Here is a 24445-nt window from a genome sequence, read left to right as displayed (position 1 = left end):
ACGCACTGCTCAGCCTTGACCCCATGACCTTAGAGGTGTAACATGACAGAGTTACTTGCTGGTCTGCCATGCCCTTCCTTTGTTTATGTTATTGTTCTTACTTGTAGTAGTAATTGTAGTAGAAGGATAAACTGGACACTTTGAACATTTCCATACCTTGGTTGTGATGTTCAGTAAACGTCTGTGTTCAGCTGGGGAGATGGTGCCCCCCCCCCCCCAGCAGAGGTCCTCCTTCTTCTGAGACAGTGGTACAGAGTCACTGCACAGCACTGGCAGCCTGGGCTACCCTACCACATGAATATATCCTTTACCTTTCAGGGCTCGGTGTCCTCATAGCTGTGCTCTTCTGGGCAGTGTCACATTAGTCCGGATATCACTGCTTGTATTTCATATCATTTGGTAAGACACAGCCCATGAATGCTTTCAGGCAGTGGACAACAATAGCCTCTAATGCAACTCACATGGACAGGATGATAGATTTGCCACAGTGGCCTGGCAGAACATTTAGTAACAGGCAAAGAACACCTCCCCTCTCCTCTGTCACTGGTCTTTACGCTCTGCTTACCTTCACCATCATTTAACCCACTCTTCTTGCTACACATCAGAGATAAGCAGAATATATATATGTGTGTGTGTGTGTGTGTGTGTGTGTGTGTGTGTGGATTATGTTTATATTGCTTTGTGTGGACCAAATGTTCCTCACAATGTAATAAAAACCTGTTATTTTGACATTGTGGGGACCATCTTTCCGGAGCTCACAAAGCCCACAAAGATCTGTGAATACAATCAAAAAACTAACAGTGCCAAAAGTCTCATATTTTGTTTTGTTGCTTATGGTTAGGACTTAAGGTTGTCAAGTTAGGATCAGAGTTTTCCGATTATAAATGAATGAAGAGTCCCCACAAAGATGCATTTACAAACCTGTGTGTGTGTGTGTGTGTGTGTGTGTGCGAGCGGGTTTTCCTATCCTTATGGGGACATAATGTCCCCATAACGTGATAAATATCCGTTTTTTTCCCCTTATGGGGACCGGTTTCCTGGTCCCCATAAGGGAAAACTCTATTTTATAAAAATCGGTGACTGCTATGAAAAAACTAAAAATGCAAAAACTCTTGTATTTTGTTAGGTTAATTATGATTATGGTTAGGGCAGGGTAGGGGTTAAGGTTGTCATAGTTAGCGTTAGCATTTTTCCCATTGAAATGAATGAGCGGTCCCCATAAGGATATGTATACCCTACATGTGCGTGTGTGTGTATGTGTGCGTGTGTGTGTGTGTGTGTGTGTGCGTGTGTGTGTGTGTGTGTGTGTCATGTGTGGCTCAGCTTAGTTCTTGGGTGACTTTTCTGCTGTGAAAGTTAATACTCCTGAGTAAGGCAGCTGAGCCCTACAGTGAGCATCCAGAGTCAGCTGTAGGGAAAGAGGCTGGGTGCCTCAGAATATGACCGATACGAAATATCAGCCACTAAGTGAACCGAATACCACAAGCCAGCTCTGACTCGGAATAACAAATGGAAGCACAAAAAGTATCAGTTTGCAGAACCCGCCATGTAGCGTTTGTGTTTTGATCAATACTCCTCAAACGTTTCCGTTTCCCTTTAACAGTAACTGAATAACTCACATAGCTAATCGACAGATATTTTTGTTACAGTGATGTCATTCATTTACGGAGCTGTTGAAAACAATTATAAATTTCAGCATTTGCCTGAGCAGCACAGAGAATGATGCCGTAGCCCAGTGGTTCCCAAACTGGGGGGCGCAGAGGTATTGCGGGGGGGCCGCACCAATGGAATAGCCTCAGGGGCAAAATAATCTCTTCACAGACTGGACGATTAAACAAATAAAGCAGCGCAACATTACAGTAACTAACAATATATAAACCACTACCTTATGTGTACTATTAGAGCATTTATGTAATTTATTTAAACTTTATTTTACCAGGCAAATTAACTGAAAACCAGTTCTCACTGCTTTACGTGATATTTGGGAGAAATAGCAGATAACGCATCGGAACTTCTTGGGATATAAACGTCATACAAACGTCACGTTCTTCAACCAATAAGGGCAAAGTTGTGTCGTCACGGAGGCTGTTCCAGTTTGTTCAGCCGGCTGAGAGGTGCTGTACGATCTGTCTTAAGTCGTCTTGCTCTTGCAAGGTTTTTGTACCATTGGACAAGGTGACGCGTGACAACGTTTTGCAGCGCTGGACAAAAAAATCTAACCGTATCATGAAAAACGAGGTTTAAAATTTTCTACATGAAGTGCAGGGAGACTATCAATGAATGGGTATGATTTAGTGTTGTGTTGTGTTATAGTATAGGCTGAAACCTGCGGTTATCATTAAAAACAAAATGCGGTAATCGCAAGACAAACTTTAATTTGTGTACGCCAATGAATATTAACAGGAACGTTAAATCTGCATTTGCATAATTTCAAACTTATGCTGGACTTTTATTTTTAATTGATTGCTCTTTTTTTCTCCCACAGTGGTGAAATTGCACCATTTGTATTTTGTAATTGCATTTGTTTCGCTCAATTAGAAAAGGGAGTTGTATTTCAAATAAAGTTTGAATCTGAACCTATGTAGTTTGAATGGGGGGGGGGCTCAATAATGTTCCTATCTAGAAAAGGGTGGCCCTACAGAGAAAGTTTGGGAACCACTGCCGTAGCCAAACTGTCTGGGCTGTTTGAGTGGTCACACCCACCCGAAGGCCTCACTTTTAATATAGTGTTTAATAAGTCAGAAATAACACAGTTTGTTGGGTGACACACATTTTAACGCTTTTGTCTATTCTGCAAAACAAAATCCTTTTCATTTCAATACTAATTCTCTACTTTCCCTATTCTAACCTCTTCCAGCAAGAGAAACTCATTTTCACAGTTCATAATTTTATTTTTGCCGTCGTCAATATTTTTGCTTGAATCTTCCAAAAACATTATTTTTCTCATACTGTACATCTCTATTCACTCTGTATATAACTGCCTGAAACACTAGAGCTTTAAGCCCCACCCCCAATGAGCCCAGTGTACCCTGATTGGTTAGCTTTCCCTACACGTTCCACGATCCTTTCAAGTAGGCGGCCAATAAGAAATGTGTTACGAGGTGACCTCACCATGTATTGGAAGTAATGGCTGGAATTCCAACAAGGCGTTTCAGGCAGATAAGAGAAGACTGGTTTCTGGGAGGTACTACCTTTGGGGTGTACTTTGGGCCTCATATGCATGCAAAGGTATATAACATACTAAAGGAAAGGGAAACACCCAAAAAATAGGGCCCCTTTAAAAACTGTGTGTTAATTCTACAAACACATTTTGGAATAAATTGTTTCTCCAGTAAAGAGTTACTTTTTCAGTAATAAAAAAACATCATCTTTCACTGTTTTTCAAAATATTAAGGCTAAATGTCCATTAACTATAAAACACAAGAAATCATGAGGTATAGAGATTGATGTCTGTAATCCGTCCCAAAGTTGTGTCATTCCACAATTATGCTGAACTAATTGACGACCGAGGCTGTTTCACCAGATTTATCTCGCTGGGGCACTTAACAACAGCCTCTTTGGAAAGTTTATGAAATGGTCTATTCAGAGGAACTTCACATGATGCTGTGCTGGGATGATCACGCACAAAGTGGAGTGTCAAGAGTGCTATAAACAAAAAAAAATGGACCTTTATCAGCTCAACACCACTTACCGCATTTACAAACGAAATGTGTCCCCAAGTCTGTGTTTAAGTGAAATTTGCAGGTAAGTAGGAAAAATAATAATATATTAATTATATGTTATTACATAATAATAATTATTATTATACAGTAATAATCAATGTAACTACTATTTGATACTGTATCGTACCTCGAGCTGACGAATCGCTGAACCCGTTTTCACGAGCATCACAAACTAGTGTATGTTTCTCATTAGGAACTGTTGCATCCATCCTAATTTTCAATACGATAGGCTTTGTGGCAGTCTGTTCGTAAGTATGAGCTGTCCGTAAGTCATAAATACTTAACCTGGGGACTGCCTGTTCGCTTGCGACATTCAGTTTATCCCAGACCTTGTTTTGTGTGGTTAATCACCATTATTCGCATCATCTGTGGATGGTCATGCTGTTTCAGCTTTTATATTGGAATTGTGTTAAAGGCTGTGCAGTGCTTAGAGAGAAAATTTAAATGTGTAACTCCTGCCTATGTAAATCATATGTAGATTGTATACGGGGTAGGACACTACATTAAACCACCAAAGCGTCGATCGCTCATACACTAGCTACAGATACTCCATGAGCAAATACATTACAAGCATAGATTCTCCCCAAAAGGTTTTAAAACACCAGCCTGCAGGGCACAGGGCACATGAAAAGCAGCCCTCCTAACCAGTGCCAGCCCAGGCTCATACGCTACAGTGGGACTGAGCAGTCTGCGTTTCTGCAGGCTGATGGGGACCGCAGGGTACAATGCATGACAGGCCCCATGGCTCCCAAGGGAGAGGGAGAAGGAGACCTGCAGAGGCTGGTTGGGTATTAGCATCCAGCACTCATGGTCTAACCAGATGCAGGAGAAACTGCCGCGTTATAGGAGTTTACGCGACATCAAAGCTGATACCCAGACATCTTGAGGGAAAGACATTGAGTGACCATTATTAGGACAGGAAATTGTGGGTTTCTGCAAGACCCAAGAGCAGCCGAGGGAATTTGACTAGGAAACAGCCATGATGTCGGTTTAAAGTGACACATCTGCACTGTAAACATGAACAGGCCTCATGGAGGGACTGCAACCGGCCAAGGCCTCAGGTCCTGGGTCCTGGTGCTGGGAACGCAGCTATAAATCAAGCTATGTGATTCAGTGCAGTTCAGTTTACAAGCTATAAATTAGAATTCATTCATATCAATACCTAGTACTGTTCACCTCGCGCTAAGCATCAGAGGACATCCATCATGCTTTAGGGCGAAGTAAGTGAATGGTCCCTCAGACCACATGAGACGCAGACATGTGGAGCTGGAGCCATATGGAGATATGTGCTGCATGTAGCTGAGACAGCTTTGCTAGGGCAGCAGGACGAAAAACTTGCCACGCTAGAGGAGCAGTGACTTACAGACACAACACAATAAAAGCAGCCAAGCGGGCAGCTGAAATCTCTGGAGAAGAGCTTATGCAGGAAGCGAGAAATGTCTCCGTAAAAGCTGGTTCATGCTTCATGCAGACATGGCTGCACCATGGCACACACAGCAATGGTGGCATCATAGGGGGCCAGCTTTGGATACCACCTTGGGGGCCACGTGCGAGGGTGCATACCACTGGAAAACTGAAACAATGCCGACAGTCCGTTCAGTTATACAAACAAACCTGGATTGTTCATTGGCAATGGGAAAAGTAGCAGAAAGCTAGAAAGAAAATCGGACCAAAGACTGTTTATAAACACCTTCTCTACCCTCTCTGTGGCCTGTATTACAAAACTGGATTCTTCCGTCACCTAGATAACTTGTCAGATTTAATGTAGCTGGGGCTAAATGTACTGTGAGTGAATAAAGTTAAAGTCCATTTAAATGGGGACCTTAAATCTGACAAGTTACCCAGCTGACCAACATACAGTATCTCGCTTCATGACACAGGCCCCTGATCAGACTGAAAACAGATATAGTTAGTCGGCTGAGAAAGTCCAGAAATTCCATCATTTATATGATTCCTCGCTATGGGATTACAAACTCCCAGATGGCTACAAACTAAAGTTAAATATTTGTAACTGCATATACCTGTGTATATCCATGCATCAATGTTATTATAGATTTTATTTATTAATTGAGTTTTTTGGTATTTTCACTTTTCATTTGAAATCGAGTTTAGTTTTGGTTAGTTTTTGGTGTGGTTTCATCAGTTTGTATTTTAAAGATACACTGTATATGTCTTTAGTTTTTATATATTTTTGTTTCAATTCAAGTAATTTTATTTCTAGGAATTGACTAAAGTTGCAGCTGCTACAAAATGTCACGATGCAATGCCAATGGCTATTTCTGTGGTTCAAATGCATTGGACAAAAGTGGGCCAAAGATAAATAATTACTGCTAATTACTGCCAGTAACAGAAAGAATTTGATGCTTATTGTTTTTTTATTTCAGTTAGTTTCACAAACTATATATTCATAGCTCTCGTTTAGTTTTTTATTGTATTGTTTTATCTTATTTCAGGTTATGGAAATGTTTCCGTGAACAATAATAACCCTGCCTTGCATAATGTATGTAGATAACGCAGTTATTAAAATTCTACTTCTTTATATAACATCCATATCACACTTCATAACCATGACATTAAGAACAGCTTTGCTATAAGGCACCACCAAAGGCCTGACATCAAAGTACACAGTTCCCTGACACATCACTGTAATAAGTATCACCCAGACCTAAGTAATACCCATACGGATACAGTGTTCCCGACAGAAAGAATGTGCGGCTCCCTTGTAATGCCTTTGTTACGTTAATGGGGGAGGGGGGTCTTCAATAGCTATTGTCTTCATTTCCTTGTTTAAAACAGATTTGGCACCACTGCTGCAGTTTGTCTCCACAAACAGGCAGCCTCTTACATGTATATTTCATCACCGCATTTCACCCTGTACATTCCGCTGAACCTGAGTGGGCCAGTAAGTGGAAATGATGTCAGCACGGCAGGAAGGCTGTGAATACTCTGTTTAAAAATGGTCTCTTCTGACTTGTATTTACAACAGTCCAGGATCTATTCAAAACAGACCCAAAAATACGAAACTGTACATTAGTATTTAGCAACCGAGCCAAATTTCAGGCTCATTTACGAACATATTAATATCTAAGTATTAATGTTCTACATAGTAATATATTAATACATTCTGTTTGTGTACCAGATTAATTTGGACTGTTTACTTCTTTTTGTCTTGTTTCTGCTTATCTTGTCTTACCTTACCTCATCTTATCCTAAGTAGACTACTTACATGTCGCTGCGTAGTTATTTTGTTCTCTGACTGTTTTGCAACTTCTGGAGAGCCAAGTCCAGCCTTTCCATAATTATTCTTTTCAAAACTTGGATTCTAATCAATGGATTCTAATTTAACAACGTTTATGCATTGTTTTGCATAATAAGGTGTTTTAACTATTATTAACTATTATTCTTTAAAATGTGTTGCGGTGTCAGATACTGAAATGTAAACAGGAGATCAATGAGCAAGGCTTTTTAGACGTATCTTCTTTGATCGGTCAGGAACAGTGTTGCCCATTAAAAATCACAGCCAAAACACCGACAGACAGACAAGGGTCACCTCAAGCTTAGACCACGTATCATGATCTGTTTCAGTCTGTGAAATGAGTACGATGCCACAGGATGTACCAGGTTTATATAGATCTAACAATCCCATATTGCAACACACACTGGCAGGCAGCCTTGTGAATAGCAACGAGGCATTTTCTGAAACAATGAAAAACTGTTCACTATGACTTGCAATACTCAGCGGTCAATATGCTTACGAATTACACACAGTAAGTAAGCAGTAGGGCTGGACCTAATGATTATTTTTATATCAGTTAATTTGGCGATTATTTTTTTTCGATTAGTCATCTAATGAACAATTAAATGATTAATGATTAAAATGACTCCATTAAAAAAACAATTAAATAGTAAAAAGTAAATGTTAAACATTTACCAACAGAATGTCAACAGTTTATTATTTGATAAAGTGCAACCTGGTTTGCAAACTTATTCAGTTTCAGAATAAAGGGGTGACAGAAAAGTAGTGAAATTTAACATAAGTAATGCAGTTCAAGTAACACTCGACATGTAAGGAAAAATTGTGCTGTTGCAACTCGATATCACTACAAGCAATCAGGTCATACTTCGGCTTCAAGTAATACAAACTAGATGTAACAAACTACTGCAGTTCAAATCTGAATTTAGTATCACATAGCTAAGATCTGTTTAGTCCCTCATAAGTACAAAAATCAGTAACACCTGGGGAAAAAAAAGATACTGGATTCGGTCCAATGTGTCAGTCTTGGCCGATATTTAAACTTTATCAATAATCAAAGTTAGCAGCTCCAGAGCAAAAGACACAACTATTAAAATAACGCAGATGACTGCACTGGTCAACCAGCCATTTTCCGTAATAAAAACAGATGTTAGCTCCACAAGTAGCTTAGAGGTTAGCCAGATAGCGGTATAGGTATCGGCAAAACCACACAAACATAACGAATATCAGTATTGGTCAAAAGTTCCACATCGGTGCACCACCCAGGTACTGTTTGTTTGTTTCTTGAAACATTCCCAGACTCTTGATGACCGTAGCCTTTTAAACGGAGCTTCTCCATTACAGGGCACTGCCACGGTGCCCTTTTCAAAGTCTGCGATTGTGCAATACATCAGCGTACCACGCACCCACTGTGTAATGATTTACGTTTGGTAGATTGCGTTGCCACGTCATCCCAGCACTAGCACGCAGCAAGTGAAATGACAACATGATCAGCAGCTTTCCAGTGGCCTAAACACAAACTGCCTTCACATCATTAGTAGCGCTGTGATAGTTAGGAGTGCGTGACTCGCCAAGGCGAACCCCCAGCTTACTCCCAACCCTCACCCAAAAAAGGTTCATCTTCCTGCTTACCTGCCAGGGCCTTAATTCTGGAGCGCTCAAAGAGCCGGGCTGAGCTGTTCTCGTTGTCCCAGTCATCATCCCAGCGATTGTTGACATCGCTGTACTGCTGCTGGATCTCCATGTGTTCATACTCTGCAGCTACTGTCGTCATCATGGTCGCCACTCTGTCATCAGATTCCTCTTATGCCACCCTACGGACACAAGGAATAGAACACACGCACTTTACTGCTACAGGCTGACTTATGCCTGTGGATTGTCTTGTACACGTCATCGTCCAACCAACTAAAATAACCAAATACAAATAAGCAGGATTTACTGTTAGAGATTTCTGGGGTAGTGTTATTAGGTCCAGTCAAGAGAGGTATCTAGCACAAGATGTATATTATGACAGATACATTATGCAAAAAATGAGAGATTACAATTAAAATCGTAGTTCAATGCTGAAACACAACTTCAACAAGAACCAACAACAGCCAAGAGCATCCTCTGTACACACACCAGATGTCAGTCTATATTTCCATATTTAATGCATATACAGTATGTCACTGCTAGCCTAATTTACATTCAGTGGCTGAGGGGAAAAAAAAAATGGAAAAAACCATCGCTGCTGTTTTCTTCTTGTTTATTTCAATTACAGTACAGGAAATGCCCAAGCAGAAAATGCCTATGTGCATTATTACCCATCATTACTTGAACAAAATAAATGATATAGATTTATAATTGTTGTGCCTGGCAGCCATTATGAAGCACTATTGTAAATATTGCCCACCCCATCCACGGTGGACACACACACACACACATCCTAATATGTAAATATAATACAGTAAACACAAAACAATAAGTACAACAACAATACAGAACAAATAACAAAAATGAACACCATATGTAGACAAATATTTGATGCTTGGTCATATATAAAATGCTTCTTTTGGCCTAACTGTGGACAGAGCAGTGTAACTCCTTCAAGACACGAGACTCCACCCTCCGGTATCAGACCAAAGAAAATTCTTTGAGACAAACCTGGACTGCAGTGCCACCTATTGTTTGAAAGAGAACAGTATTAAACAAAAAGACTGTATAGTAAAACCTTCACATTTTTAGCAGTATGACAACTTTTTTGCACAAGTCCCTCAGGATGATTTAATGTCCTGTTTATAAAGACAACATTGTTCTTATGCTACGTGGTTTGAGCTTCAGACAATGACACGGGGAGCCTGGAATAGCACCTCCTGCACCAGGGCAGTGGACCTCAGTGATCATCTCGAAATATGCAGCCATTACAGCAGGTTCTCCCTATTTTTCTCACAAATATAAGTAGGCAAATAAGCACAAACATTCCAAAAAAAAATCAGAAACCATTGGAGAAGGAAATGCTACACAGCCCTGAAAAGAGCTCTGGAGTCGCACACTGAGGTGTTGGGCGCTCCCTAGCTAAACATAAAGCAGCCGTCTGGAGCCTCACAGCGAGATCTCCGAGCGCAGTACCGTCTTTGCCTGCAACTTTGCCTGGGTGACCGTACAATGTTAGCAGTAAATCCTCCCTCACTCCCAGGCTCCTGGCTCTGTTTCGCTGCATCACGCACATTACTGTCTGCCTGGAATTCAGCCGAATACGCTGAGTTCGATCAGTGCATTTTGCTAATGCTTAAGGCGGGTTCTATAACCAAATAAACTGCGTCAGCGCACTTAGTGAACTGCTGGAGTGTCTGTACTGTGGACCTCCCTCTGGGCTGTTTTTGTCACGTGCGCTTTAAGCAGAGGGGGGTATTTTCTAATTGCTTGCAGAAGGTCGGCACATGAAGCATGTTCCACATTGAGTTTGCCCCGCGTCCAACGTCGGAGGGGCATTATGCATTGACCTGCTTCGGGCTGAGAAATCCCGCAGAGTGTAGATGACAGAACATCATTTCTAACGCAAGGGGCCACGAGAATCATGCAGCACGGCCAAAACACAAAAACACACAACCCGCTAATGCTAATCAATGCGAGACAGCAGAAATGCATTAGGAGAGAGACGCAGCACACTCAGGGGCATAAGAAGCCCATCTGGTTCCAGACAGGAAGTGATCAGCTTTCAGCATTAATGCCATACTAAGGCATTCCCGCAGGGTAATATGCATCCAACATGAATCCCATTACGTATGCACTTTTTCCTATCGATCTAAGTAGATCGGTAATGCATCCACAAAGGCAGCCCCAGACCACTTAAGGCTCTGCTCTAAAGATCTGCTTCACTCTCAGACTTAAGCCCAGGCCTGCCTCCCATGTCCCGCCTCACTCACACACATGTGGACGCCGCACACGTATGTGGGCCCCCCCCCCCCCCGTATGGTGTGTCACTCACCGAGCCAATGGGGAGCCAGGGGGTGGTAATAAAACCTGCCTGACGCACCCGCTGCTTCGTCAGAGTGAGTGGGAGGATGCAAAGAGTGCAGTGCCTCCATCATCCGGGCTATTTATAGCCGCAGTAGCTGTGGGGGGGGGAGGGGGGTACTGCAAAGGGAGGATCTCCGAAGTGGAGATGGCGGGTCTCTGGCTGTTCACAGCCATGCGGGCAGTGATGCACACCCACCCCCAAACGATGCAGTCTCACAAAGAAGAGAGACAGCCCAAAACGATGCAGTCTCAGAGCAGAGAGACAGCCCCAAACGATGCAGTCTCACAGAGCAGAGAGACAGCCCCAAACGATGCAGTCTCACAGAGCAGAGAGACAGCCCCAAACGATGCAATCTGACAGAGAAGAGAGACAGCCCAAAACGATGCAGTCTCAGAGAGAAGAGAGACAGCCCCAAACGATGCAGTCTCACAGAGAAGAGAGACAGCCCCAAACGATGCAGTCTCACAGAGAAGAGAGACAGCCCAAAACGATGCAGTCTCACAGAGAAGAGAGACAGCCCAAAACGATGCAGTCTCAGAGCAGAGAGACAGCCCCAAACGACGCAGTCTCACAGAGCAGAGAGACAGCCCAAAACGATGCAGTCTCAGAGCAGAGAGACAGCCCAAAACGATGAAGTCTCACAGAGAAGAGAGACAGCCTAAAATGATGTAGTCTCAGAACAGAGAGACAGCCCCAAATGATGCAGTCTGACAGAGCAGAAAGGCAGCCCCAAACGATGCAGTCTCACAGAGAAGAGAGACAGCCCAAAAAGATGCAGTCTGACAGAGCAGAGAGACAGCCCCAAACGATGCAGTCTGACAGAGCAGAGAGACAGCCCCAAACGATGCAGTCTCAGAGAGAAGAGAGACAGCCCCAAACGATGCAGTCTCACAGAGAAGAGAGACAGCCCAAAAAGATGCAGTCTGACAGAGCAGAGAGACAGCCCCAAACGATGCAGTCTGACAGAGCAGAGAGACAGCCCCAAACGATGCAGTCTCAGAGAGAAGAGAGACAGCCCCAAACGATGCAGTCTCAGAGCAGAGAGACAGCCCAAAACGATGCAGTTTGACAGAGCAGAGAGACAGCCCCAAACGATGCAGTCTCACAGAGAAGAGAGACAGCCCCAAACGATGAAGTCTGACAGAGCAGAGAGACTGTCACTGAATAATAGTGAATAACTGAATAATAGTGTACATGCCTGCATGTGTGTGTGTGTGTGTAAACAATCTTTTGGTTCCAGTTATTCAAGTCTTAGTAAAATATAAATTCTACATTAGCAGCTAATAAAATCAGTAAGATACATAACAGTTAAAAATTGTAGATTATGTTCATCTGGACTCTTAACAGGATGCAACCAATGCATCACCTTACAAAGCAGACAATGGATCAATTTTACAGAATGCAAACTATGCATGGGATGTGCTCTGTGCTCATCTTCCCAGCAGCACACCCTAGCAGAAAACTCACATGAGTAAGCAAATGTAAGCACTTGTGGAGCTGTATGGTACACATATTCGCCGTGTACCGTTCAGTACATCATTTTCAGTTCAGTACGTTCAATGAAACAAATGAAAACATTTATTGATATGAGCATAACCTTGATTGACCAGTAGATGTTCAACACAGAAAATACTGTGCTAATTGCGGCAATTAGTTTGTTCTAGCTAATGCTAGTTACAGTCTATCATAATCGTCAGTTTGGGAACATTTTGATTTCCCAATAAATTACACCAACACTGCAGAGACAGTAGTCAATAAGACCAAGACTCTGTCTGCTATGTTATACCAAACTCTGATATGTTGCTGGAAACGCATCCGACAGGATAACTTATTTGAGATGACATCATCCGAGGGTGTACGACCGGAGCACAGCAGAAACAGCCTCTCCCCATGGCATTCCTGCCAGGAAATTCAGACCGGGCTAAACAAAAATAATTACAGCTATTCCTAATTGTGTTTTCAGTTTGCATAATAAATAAGGGCAAAACAAATTCGTTCTTTTTTCCCTACTGCACCAGACCCTGTTTACAGAAACACCCCTAGACTGTTGATTTAGCAATTTATCATGGAAATGCGGCGGTACATTTGAAAACTTGCAAGATCATGCAAATATTGCAGTTTGTTTGAATTTGTGCTAATTTCTGAGGGACCGATGATCTGTGTATCAGAGCTACAGACCTGCCCTGACATAAATCAAGCATATAAAAAAACTGAAGGGAAAAAATCTTTAAATCCGACACCGTATGCATCAAACTGGCCAAAATACTTACCTATTAATATAGTGATATTAATAATATATTACAGGGTAATTTAAAACATTATTATTAGTAGCAGTCGTAAAAAGTAAGTCCTTAATTTTGGAATACATCGTTAAATTTTAAAATGCTGAATTTAGAATTTAAAAATAGGAAACGAAGACATTTTTGCAGCTGGTGCTCGTTTTATACGTCAGCATGTGAGGAATCGCCATGGATACCAGGCAGCCAGGAAGCTCTGGTCTTCCATGTGCATGAGGAGGGCGGGACAATGCTGCATCGCTTACAAGGATGTCAGCCTGAACCCGACTGGCACAATCTGCGATTCCTTGCAGAGAACAGTCTGTGACTTACATGTGTAAAAGACATTTACACCATCCTACACCCCTCAAACTGTACCCGCTGCAGTGAGCCAATCCCACCCTCCCTCTGTGAGTATAACAGCCTTCCTGAAGCAGGGAAATGGCTGTGGATGGCTCTTATTTATCCTCTTTATTTGGGTGTGATAGCCAAGCTGGAAAACTATCTGTTTTCATCATTGTATATTACGGTTAGACTGGGCTGGCCACTCCCTCACCCATCATCTGCTCCCTAATTCCTCACTGCATCCCAATGGGACAAAACACTGCATATTTATCCTAGCAACCATCACCCCCAGCTCACCCCAACCCCCCACCCACACAGCACACTCCTGTCCTAGCAACCATCACCCCCAGCTCACCCCCAAACCCCCACCCACACAGCACACTCCTGTCCTAGCAACCATCACCCCCTGCTCCACTCCCTCAATCTCACAGTAGAGAAGAGAGCAACCGGCAAGCCCAGTCCAAGCGTAATATAAAGAGAATAATTTTCCTTACACTTGTTCTGTACAAAACAACTGATCAAGCAGAACATCCAAGGAAAAACAAAAATGACTCAACTCTTTGGCTTCTCCACACTGACGTAAGTGCCGCTGAGGCTTAGGAGTCCGCGCTGGGTGGACCCAGCCCTCCAACGAACCATCACGCTGCTCCAGGTTCCCCTGATATTAAATTATTGTCACCATCAGCTGTGATCAAGGACAGGATGACCAGAGGTTCAAATCCAACTACCAGCATCCTATAGGGAGTAAATCCAGCCTAAGTAACTGGAGCCATATCGCTTTGGATGGGAGGGTTTCTGCTGTACTGTTGATGACTATAAGGAACAGAGCATGTGAGCGGAGTGGAGCGGAGCGTGAGCGAGGAGCGGAGGGGGCGGAATTTGGTCAGAGCGCGGAGCGGTTTATTAATTAAGGCTGGAGCGGTCGCTCTGTCTCGCTCCAGTTTCGCTCTGATACCGCGCACACTAAGACTCTGAGGCGTGGCCAGATCTACCCAGAATTCATCTGTACAATTATCAAGACTGTTACACAAATTGGCCGAGATGAAATTCGCAAAGTATTTCACAAAGGAAACTGATAAATCATACAAGTGTACTATTCTTATCAAACGTATAGATAACAATAATATACAGCAAGAACAACAATGTCATGAAACTGTTTCAGTGAGTAAAGATTCACTTTGGAATCACTTTTCTCAGAAACATGAGTGTGCTACGCGAACAGGCGGAAGCCAGAGCAAAACGCGAGCAAGTGGTTGTAGCATATCAAGTCTATAAAGTAATTTTAAAGTTTAAAAGCCTATAAAGTAAATATTGGTAATCAAATTCGTTTTGTCATTCAAAGTAGGTCTAATAGGATTTTTCTTAATTTCACGTAACGCTGTCAGTGAAATTTTATTTTATAGAGACGCAGCAGCAGCATCAACAGAAAAAAATTGAGGAATTTAAAATGTGCCTGTATATTCTTTAGGCTATTAAGCCCAGTGATTCCTTTATTTTTAAGCCTATTTTTGTGTGGAATGCAATTGCCAAACCCGTCCGTTTTTGCCTATAAGTTGCTTAAAAATAAATATGTTCTGTTCTGACTGGCTATGTTGCCGTTGCTCATATTTCTTTATGATATAAGGCTTCGGTTTAAGGTGACATTTGTTAGGCATGCAGATTATTTGTCCCTCTTTTAAACTGAAGCGAGCGTGGAACGATTTGACTGGAGCGGGAGGAAATTTTAGAGGAGCGAGGAGCGGTTTTGAGCGGAGCGGCTTAGTGCGAATAAGACCGGAGGAGCGGGCGGAGTCAACAGCCTCGTGAACGAGGAGCGGAAATTCTCACCGCTCCACTCCGCTCACATGCTCTGCTAAGGAACTAATGTTTCATTACAAATTCGATTGTAATACTTCTTAAATAATTCGTACATGGACTGATACTGAGAACTTAGGCTACTGTCTCGGTGAAGACTCTACTGCGCAAGGACAGAAATGCCACACAAAGGCCGCATGAATGCCTCTTTATTATCTGTATTTCTGATCAGGGATGGAAAAGGGGCCAATCTGCATTAAAATTACTATATGGCATGAATCACAGAGGACAGCTTTCCAGCCCACAGACGTGGAGAACCTCTTCATCTCAGCAGCAGGATGCAAAGCAACTCTCCACTTCCATTAGTAAGCGGAGCCACACATTTTCAGGCGAGCTACCCCCAGCCTAATCGAATAAAACAGGCAGGTCCGCATATGAAAAGCCTGCAAGATAAGAGACTCTAAAGTGATGGGCACTGTAAACCTCCCATGAATTACCTGGAATGAAAAGTCAGCAGAAGCTTAATTATGACCATTAAATGGCAGATTTTCAAAATTACAAACAGAAATACAATCCTTGCATATTATGTGTTGCCTCATGTCCACACAAACAGCCAAAGATTTGTGTAATCCCTTTAATTAAGAACTCCCCGTGTATGCAGAAATAAGCAGCATTCCCATACACGGACACCCGAAGATACCTTATTCACAAGCCTTGGGTCCTTTAATGCCCCTGGCACCGCCAAGGGTAGAAAGTTAGGGGAGCAACATCTGGAAGCAGCTGCGTTAGCATTCCCAAGCACCCCCATTATTAGGGAGTCTGAGCCTCACCCGAGGGATGTTTGGCGAGGGAAAGATGGAGGATAGATCCAGGCCGGGCCAGAGCACTCGGCCACGGGAACAACCCAGCTGCGTTCTCAGGCTGTGCCCTGGGGGAGATGATGTCTGGATTAAGAGGCACACACTCAAGTTCAAAGACAGTCAGACTAAACAGCCATTGCATGTACTCTCACACTGGGGAAGCACATCAAAATGCAGGACAGATGTGCTCAACTAGCATGGCTGTCCATGTGTATGGGAGTTGCTAGCTTAAAGGCATTGCGACAGAGCCTGTACAGCCAGCTACACAGTGCCTGTAGCAAACCAAAAGCACAGCGGGCATAAACGATGTTAGAATCTTCTCATCTATATTACTTCATATCGGACATTAAAAGGAGGTGATACTTCCACTCTGTGGAATTACACGGATTGTCATAAGAGAGCTCTGCACAGCGGCTGAGCATAATGGGTGCCACCAAATCGGTCTGCAGCATCCTTTGTGAAGACTGAGGCACACTGGCCTTTGACAGCGATCTGGTCTTCATTGTCTCCCGGCAACGCATGGGACAGCTGCACAATGACTTCATTTCCTGAGACCCTCTGGAAATTGTTAGAGACTCAGCCATCAATCTCAAGCGCAACTGTCGGAGAGGGGCGTGTGGGCCGGCAGCTCGCATGGCTAACCTGTGACGTCGGGCTCAATCTGGACAAGGGGATGAGTTACAGGAATCACTATGAGAGATTAAGAGGCTTGCAAATGAGGCCTGACTCCAGTTTAGTGGCACCTCTGCAGCACAGGCCAGTGTGAACATGCTGCAGCACTGCAAAGCTGCACAGCATAACAGATGAAATGATCAGTTGAAATCAGTCCAGAAGAGAAGACAAGGTCTTATACTGTACTACATCAAGAATCACTTTCACAATGTAACATTCATACAAGCATTACTTTTTTTGAATGAGCAGCCAATGGTATAAATCCCCCTCACGCTGCATTACAAGGGTCATTATCAAATCGGGTTCGAAAATAATTGCACACACTGTACTGTCCCAAAAAACCTCTCATTAGTACATTGATGAAAAGGTCAAAACATGCATCGCTGCTCCTGAGCAGACTTCAAAACATAACATTTCACAGGCAAAGGAATAAAACACATTTTTTTGATTAGAAGTAATATTAGAATTGGGGTGTTTAACACAAAGCAAAAAGATTTTACTACAGAGCATTAAATAAAATGGAACAGGGCCCCTTAACTGAAGGGAAAAAAAGTCAGATGAGCAACCTATAAAACAAATGAAGAAAAATGTAAAATGGAAACAAAAATGATTGATGGGGTCCCGCCAAAGAACGGTCATCACCCCAGCTTGCTGGACTTTCCTTCATTGGTTTATCTGTGGGCACAGGGCCAGCAATCAATCAGAATGGAAGGTGCCCAGTGGCACCACATTCCTGCCTTCTGCTGGCCATTGGCGCACGCCAGTCTGACACTGCAGCATCCATATAAGCCAGAACGGAAGTAGGAAATGATGTCCATCCTGCCAGGAACTCCGAAATCCATACAGAGTGCCAGCATACAGAATTAAAGTACAGAAGCCTTGCGAAAAGGGCAAAGTTGCAAAAAGCCTTTCTGTAAATATAGAGGCAACTAGATCACAGTCATCTTAGAGTCAACAGCAAAGGGATTCCTCTAAAGCACAAGCACTGTGCCAGCTACCCAACAGGAATAGTCTGTGGCAAGAAGTGTGACAGAAGGGTTTAAAAAACAATGTCTATCAATAGTGCTTAATTGCCTGTAAGGGTAAATACCTATAATAGTCTATCATCATCTACTTTAAATTCGTCGCTAAATTGCAGAATTCCTAATCTACTCAGGTGACAAGTATAAAGTAGTGAGTCATTTTTCATTGGCATCTTTTAACAACTAGCAAGGATTTAACAAGCAAGCATTTCTCAAAATGTTAAAAAAAAAGAAACGTCAGCCATGTTGCAAGCTGCAAAAATGACCACAGTTCTACGATGGCTTCCAGATAAAGACACAGATTTATTTGTGGCATAAAACAGCAGGATGCCTCTTGCAGAGTGAAGCAGGCTTCTGAGCACCAAAGGCTGCACCAGGAATGGAGAGCGCGATGGCAGGCAGTGATTTCACACGCTGCGGCTCCGCTCTCAGGCCTGGGCGTCATTAAGCCCCACTCTTCCCATTATGCAGCGAAGCTCACGCCCACAGGCATCTGCTCGTGCGCCCATTCTCTCTACATACTGCAATATCTTGTATTTACACTGTAGGTGCGATTTGAAGAGAGCTGCTTCACCACTTCAATGAAGCATAAATTCTGCCTGGGTGGGGGGAATCCATGACCACAACAGCATCACTCTGATTCAGGACCTTAACCTGTCATGACGTCCTGATGGTCACCCTAGCCTGTCATAATGGAGAGGGCTCTGCCTGTTCCAGACGTGCAGAACCAGGAGTGTGCACCACATATATATCAGATATTACACAGAATGCTCAATAAATGAAAACCATACAATTAAGGTAAAACCAACCACAAATTCCCCCCATAGTATATTTAAGAGAAAATCTCCAGATTTATAATATGAAATGTTCCTTATTTCTTTTGGGAATCATTCATCTGTGTAATCTATTTGATTGCTAATGAGTAGTATGGGTTATATCAGTGTTCCACCGCAAACAGCCACTCCTGCCAAATCCCAGAACCAAGGACACATTTAAAAATAATTATTACAAAATTATACACAAGCCACTGTAAGCAGAAATGAAAAGACCTGCTCACCTTTGGTCACATCAAAGGAGATGTGCCCTGCAACTCTACTGATGGCAAATAATCACATTTTCTGTAATAGCTTTTACATCTTTAAAAGCACTGATTGATAATGCATTTAAATAATTAATGCATAACAAAATTTTATTTTAAATTATCCATTTTCATTATCTGTAGAAGCAGATGACCAACTTTGTTTTTTTCAACAGGTCGTAGTGATTACATTTTATTCAAACTTGTTACAGTGACCTCAAACATATCCATCCATCGCTTATTAAGAACAGGCCTGCATACAGCCATGGTACACCCTGGACACTATGCCAGTACCTTAAATATATGTAACACTCAAACTCATCTGGAATGGGAGACATTTACCATACGCCTTGCATTCTGAGAAAATTCATCCATGGAATGAAGGGACACTGTAATGGGCAGGGGGTTGGTTGTGTGGTATTTGTAGAGCGGTGTAAATAATACTGCAGTGGTACATGTGCTCCGAGTCTGGCTGCTCCAGTTCCTTTGTGCTCTGAAGATGAGATCGCATTCCCTACGTACAATACAAGCAGAACACGGTGTCCATCGAGGAGCAGGACCCTGAACTTCTGCCAACGGGAGGGAACCTATAACCACAGCATGGGAGCAAGATAAGCACATGCATTTCCCATCAGTCATACGGCTTTTACATCTACTGTACGTTTGCCATTTCCTGGTTTCCTGCCAACTTCACTAAGGTCGCATGTAACACAATTCAGGTGCACAGTGCGAATAAATTGTAATGTAAGTACTGCAGTTTCCGGAAAGCAGGAGCGAGCGGTAATCTATAGCGGCAGCAGCTTTCAGAGAGAGGATCACCGTCCCTGGCCTTTTCACCACATATGCTCTGAAGGCAGCTCTGTCCTGGGGTGTGCATGTGACACTGAGTGCGTACAGGTATTGTTCAATGAAGGCAAATTCTGAGGCTTCCTCCTCAGATGCCGGTCTCATGAGGCTTCTTTCCCCCATTCTAAACATCTGGTCTGCTCCACACCGCTGGTTCCTCCTCCATATTCCCGTTCATAGTGACTTGTCTAAAGCGTAAGGAACACACTGTTTGACACGGACCAACAGCTTGAAGATGCCGGCTTCCGATGACACATCAATGCGAGGCGTGATCTCTGTAACATGTCACTATAATTCAAAATAATACAGAAGAGTATTAAAGTGTATAACAAGTAGAACAAAGTAAAGTGAAGCTGCATGGGGGTAAGTAACTAAGCTAAATCCTAATGCTAAGGTCAGTCAGAGGCAGATGCTGACAGGTGACGTCAGACTTTCTGCCAGAGACAGTGGAAGCTTGTCGATTTCTCCCAGAAAACTCAGACGCACTTTCCAGTCAATCCATGTCCTCCGGGCTCTGATCGATGTTCCTTTTGATCTGCCACTATGCAGCCAGGGGCAAAACTGAAGTGTTCTGGGCTGGGGGAACCTAAACACCAACCATCTCACCCCACTAAGTAAATGGACAGCCCCACCAATCCCAAGTAACATCACACCCCCCCCCCCCCCCCCCAGAATGAAATGGTGGGGAAGTGACATAGATGTTTGTCTCAGCCATGGGAGAGAGCAAAAGGTATACATGGAAAAAGATGCCAAAATCATGCCGATTCATAGCAACAAAGTGTAAGGAATCACTCACAGATACTCATGAAATCAGATGGTATGGTTACTGTTGCTGTGGAAGGATGAATGCGTGGAAGTATTCTGCTAATGTTAAGGCCCCTTTGATTCTGAGGTTAGCATGTGTGTATAACACCAGTTTCATCATCACCTACCCACATGCGGAATCAAGCTCAGCAGTACAGGTGGTCACATAGGAAAAGCAGAGTAGTACTGCTTAATGTATGTCATTATTCAGAACAACAGGTCTCAAGACGGCATGTTGAAGAGACCCATCCTGAGAGACTACAGACACCTTCAATTTATTAAAGCAAAGAGGTGTTTCCAGTTATTTTGCTTGGCACTGCAGTCATTATATACAGCATTTTTCGGGGGGAACACTCAACTTTTGATATAAGAAGATGCATCAGTGTACACATAATGACAATTAAATTACTCTGTGAGTGACACTTCAAATGCAGCATTCTGAATAACATGACACATTAATGACAGCTATACAGTACATTATGTGTATGGTATGAATGTGCCCTGAGATGGGTTGGGGCCCCAACCTAGGTTGTTCCCTTTCTTCTGCCCATAGCCTCCAGGATAGGCTCTGGACCCCCGCGACTCTGGAGATGGACACAGAAAATGCATGGATGGATGGATGGATTCTGTGTATGTTAACATGTTTATGTGTGATTCAGATTGAATTATTAAGCCAGGGCTGGTCCTAGTCAATGTGGCATCATTGTCTGAGACAAAGTGAAATTGGTTGGCAAGTCGGTGCTCCCTCAAAAGTTGGTTCCCTAGACACCTGCCTATGTCGTCTATAGGACTGACCAGCCCTGTATTAAGCTGCATTGTTAAAAGCTCCACCTACTCCATGCATATGAATTTGTTTGAATTAAATTCCATTATAATCCTCCTTCCTTAAATTCAAATTCTGCATACAACTTTCAACAGTAGCATGGTGGTGCAGTGGTTAGCAGTGCTGCCTCACACCTTTGGGACCCAGGTTGAAATCTCCGCCAGGGTTCCATGTGTGTGGAGTTGGCATGTTCTCCCCGTGTCATCGTGAGGTTTCCTCCAGTACTCTGGTTTCCCCACCCACTATCCAAAAACATGCTGAGGCTAATTGGAGTTAACAAATTGCCTGTAGGCCTGAGTGACTGGTGTGTGTGTGACTGGTGTGTGGGTGTGCCCTGTGAAGGTACTGTTTGTGTCAAAATCTGGAGCACTTGCACTTTAAAAAGTTTCTGTACCGTCTTGCAAAACATAAATGACTTGCTTATTAGATGAGACGTAGTAATCCTAACCAGCCATATCAGTCATTTTTTCTCTCTCCCCAGTAGGAAAATTTGAATAAACCCTAAACAGCTCATCATTTCGGTCATTGGGAATGTAAGACTTAGCACTGTGTGGTTCTCAATAGCAGAAAAAACGCTACTGTTCCATTTCTGGCTTCAGATACAAACTACCATTAAAGCTGCCTCACTCCAGCCTGGGAAGTTTGCAGGGAGCTAGCGTTAAAGCTGCCTTACACCAGCCTGGGAAGTTAGCAATGAGCTAGTGTTAAAGCTGCCTCACTCCTGCCTGGGAAGTTAGTGGTGAGGTAGCGTTAAAGCTGCCTCGGTCCCACCTAGGACACTAGTAGGAGCTAACAATAAAGATGCCTTACGCCAGCCTGGGAAGTTAGCAATGAGCTAGTGTTAAAGCTGCCTCACTCTAGCATGGGAAGTTAGCGGTGAGGTAGCTTTAAAGCTAACTTGCTCCTGCCTGGGAAGTTAACAGTAAATTAGCATTAAAACTTCATCCCTCCTGCCTAAGACATTAGCAGAAAGCTTTCATTAATGCGGCCTCACTCCTGGTTAGGAATTAGCAGCAAGCCAGTGTTAAAACTGCCTCTCTCCAGCCTGGGAAGTTAGCAGTAAATGGCTCCATGGGGCCCCCTGCTAACTCAACTGCATTTCACTGCAACAAGTCAATTTCCTCCAAAAATATCTGCCATGACAGGATGTCTAGGAGAGTGGTACAACTCCAAATGTGCAGAGCTGTTAAATCTGTATTGAGAACAGAACTTATGACTGTGTATCAGACAAACCCTAAGCCTAACCTTACCCAGCGAATAGACTAACCTCCCAGTTTACAACAGCCAATTTCAAGACCCAGAAAGCAGTTTGGGTTGGGTGGGCTTTTAACCTACCTCAGGTCAGAATCCCTCATTACATGTCAAATTTTCATATTTCATTAAAAATGACATCAGAAAGTACATATTACTCATTTCATCAATATTCATAATTTCATAATAGATAATCATGTTGAGAGTGAATCATTTTATCGTGCGTGTGTGGGTGTGTATATATATATATATATATAAAATATATATATTATACAAAACCTTACTTCGGTCTAGCCAGGTCTATCTTCCCTGAGTCATTTTAAACTAGGTGTTTGCAATAGAGAACTTCACTTTTCCTAAAATGACACACTATCAGGATTGAGTCTCAAGATATTACCATATTCAACCATAAACAATCTGTATACTTAGAAGAATGCATTACAAAGGCATACATAACATTTAAATTTCATAAAGTCTTAATGACTACATGGTGGTCGTACCACATTTTAAGTATGACTTGACTACAATTACTGAATAACTTAGTAACCTTAAGTTACTAAGCAAACCTAAAGAGAACCATTTACTGTTAATCAACTACATGAACACAATGCATTTCATTATTATTCAATGTCTTGGTGATACAACAGAATGACCCACTTGTGAGAACACAGGGTCTAATAACAGAGCAAGTGACTGCAAAACTGAAAAGAGCAGAAACAATTTCTCTGCAGCGACATATGATCCGAAATGGACCAAAAAATATCCTTAGTGTCTTCAGCAGAGTCAGAGCCCATTCCAGAACAGAACCCCAGCTTATAACATCAGCAGGGCACTGTCACTGCACTTAGACAGCTTGTGAATCCTGTGTAACAGGGTTCCCAAATTCCAGTCCTGGAAGGCCAGAACGCAACACAGTTTGCAGAGACACACCTGATAAACTGGGTAATTAGCTGATTAAGTTGTGTCTGAGCAGAAAAATCTGAAAAATGTGCTGGATTCTAGTCCTCCAGGACCTGAATTGGGGAACCCTAATGTAAAACAACAAAAGTATGACCTGACCAGACTCACAGCAGAAACCAGTTCCATGCAAGACCACAGGTCAAGAGAACAGCCAGGCAATTTGAGAAAAGTCTGCAAAATTGTATTTTTACAAAAACATTAAGGACCAAACAACGACAATCAAATAACTATTACGAAAGCAGGGAAGTCAAGGTGACCTAGAATTTAAGAACAAATAAAAATCCTACTATCTATCGTAACTACATCACCCATTCTGCTTTAGATAAAAACGACAAAGACCAGCTCCACGTTACCATGCCCACTCGCTAAGCAGTCACATCCTTAGCATTGGCTATGACTACAGAGCTGCCAGGACCCCGCAGTTTCACCGGGATCCAGCTGCGACCAGACCTGTGGGATCACATCACGTACCTTTCCGTCATTCTGCAGAACATCCCCATGCAAAACGACTGCCTCTCCTTACTATCACACAGACCCAGCTAAATTTTATTCAGATTCCTCTACACTCCCCACAGACTTGCCCACATCTTCACAGTGATAATGAGACCTGCGAATGCAGCCTCCTGCCCATCAACAAACAAGGATGGAGAAAAACAAAATCAAAAGAATGTGAATCTTGCTACAAGTACACCTAAGACTAACATAGTCAGCCATTTATTTCACTAACATTAGTCAGACA

The 24445-nt window shown here is 42.9% G+C and overlaps 1 protein-coding gene across 2 annotated transcripts in view; it reads right to left on the bottom strand.

The window, feature by feature from the left end:
* Positions 1-24445, bottom strand: part of LOC111850725 (spectrin beta chain, non-erythrocytic 1-like) — an 82314-nt gene that overhangs the window by 53148 nt on the left and 4721 nt on the right. The window contains exons 1-2 of one of the 2 annotated variants that reach the window (XM_023824917.2): positions 14154-14175; positions 8608-8789 (exon numbers count right to left, since the gene is read on the bottom strand). In XM_023824917.2, coding sequence (XP_023680685.2) covers positions 8608-8752 — 145 coding nt within the window. In that variant the 5' untranslated portion in view covers positions 8753-8789; positions 14154-14175. Of the gene's footprint in view, positions 1-8607; positions 8790-14153; positions 14176-24445 lie in introns of those variants that run through there. The other variant, XM_023824915.2, reaches the window with a different exon arrangement.

Source organism: Paramormyrops kingsleyae, chromosome 20, assembly GCF_048594095.1.
Source record: "Paramormyrops kingsleyae isolate MSU_618 chromosome 20, PKINGS_0.4, whole genome shotgun sequence".
Classification (NCBI taxonomy): Eukaryota; Metazoa; Chordata; class Actinopteri; order Osteoglossiformes; family Mormyridae; genus Paramormyrops; species Paramormyrops kingsleyae.
This window is presented reverse-complemented; position numbering and strand designations above follow the sequence as displayed.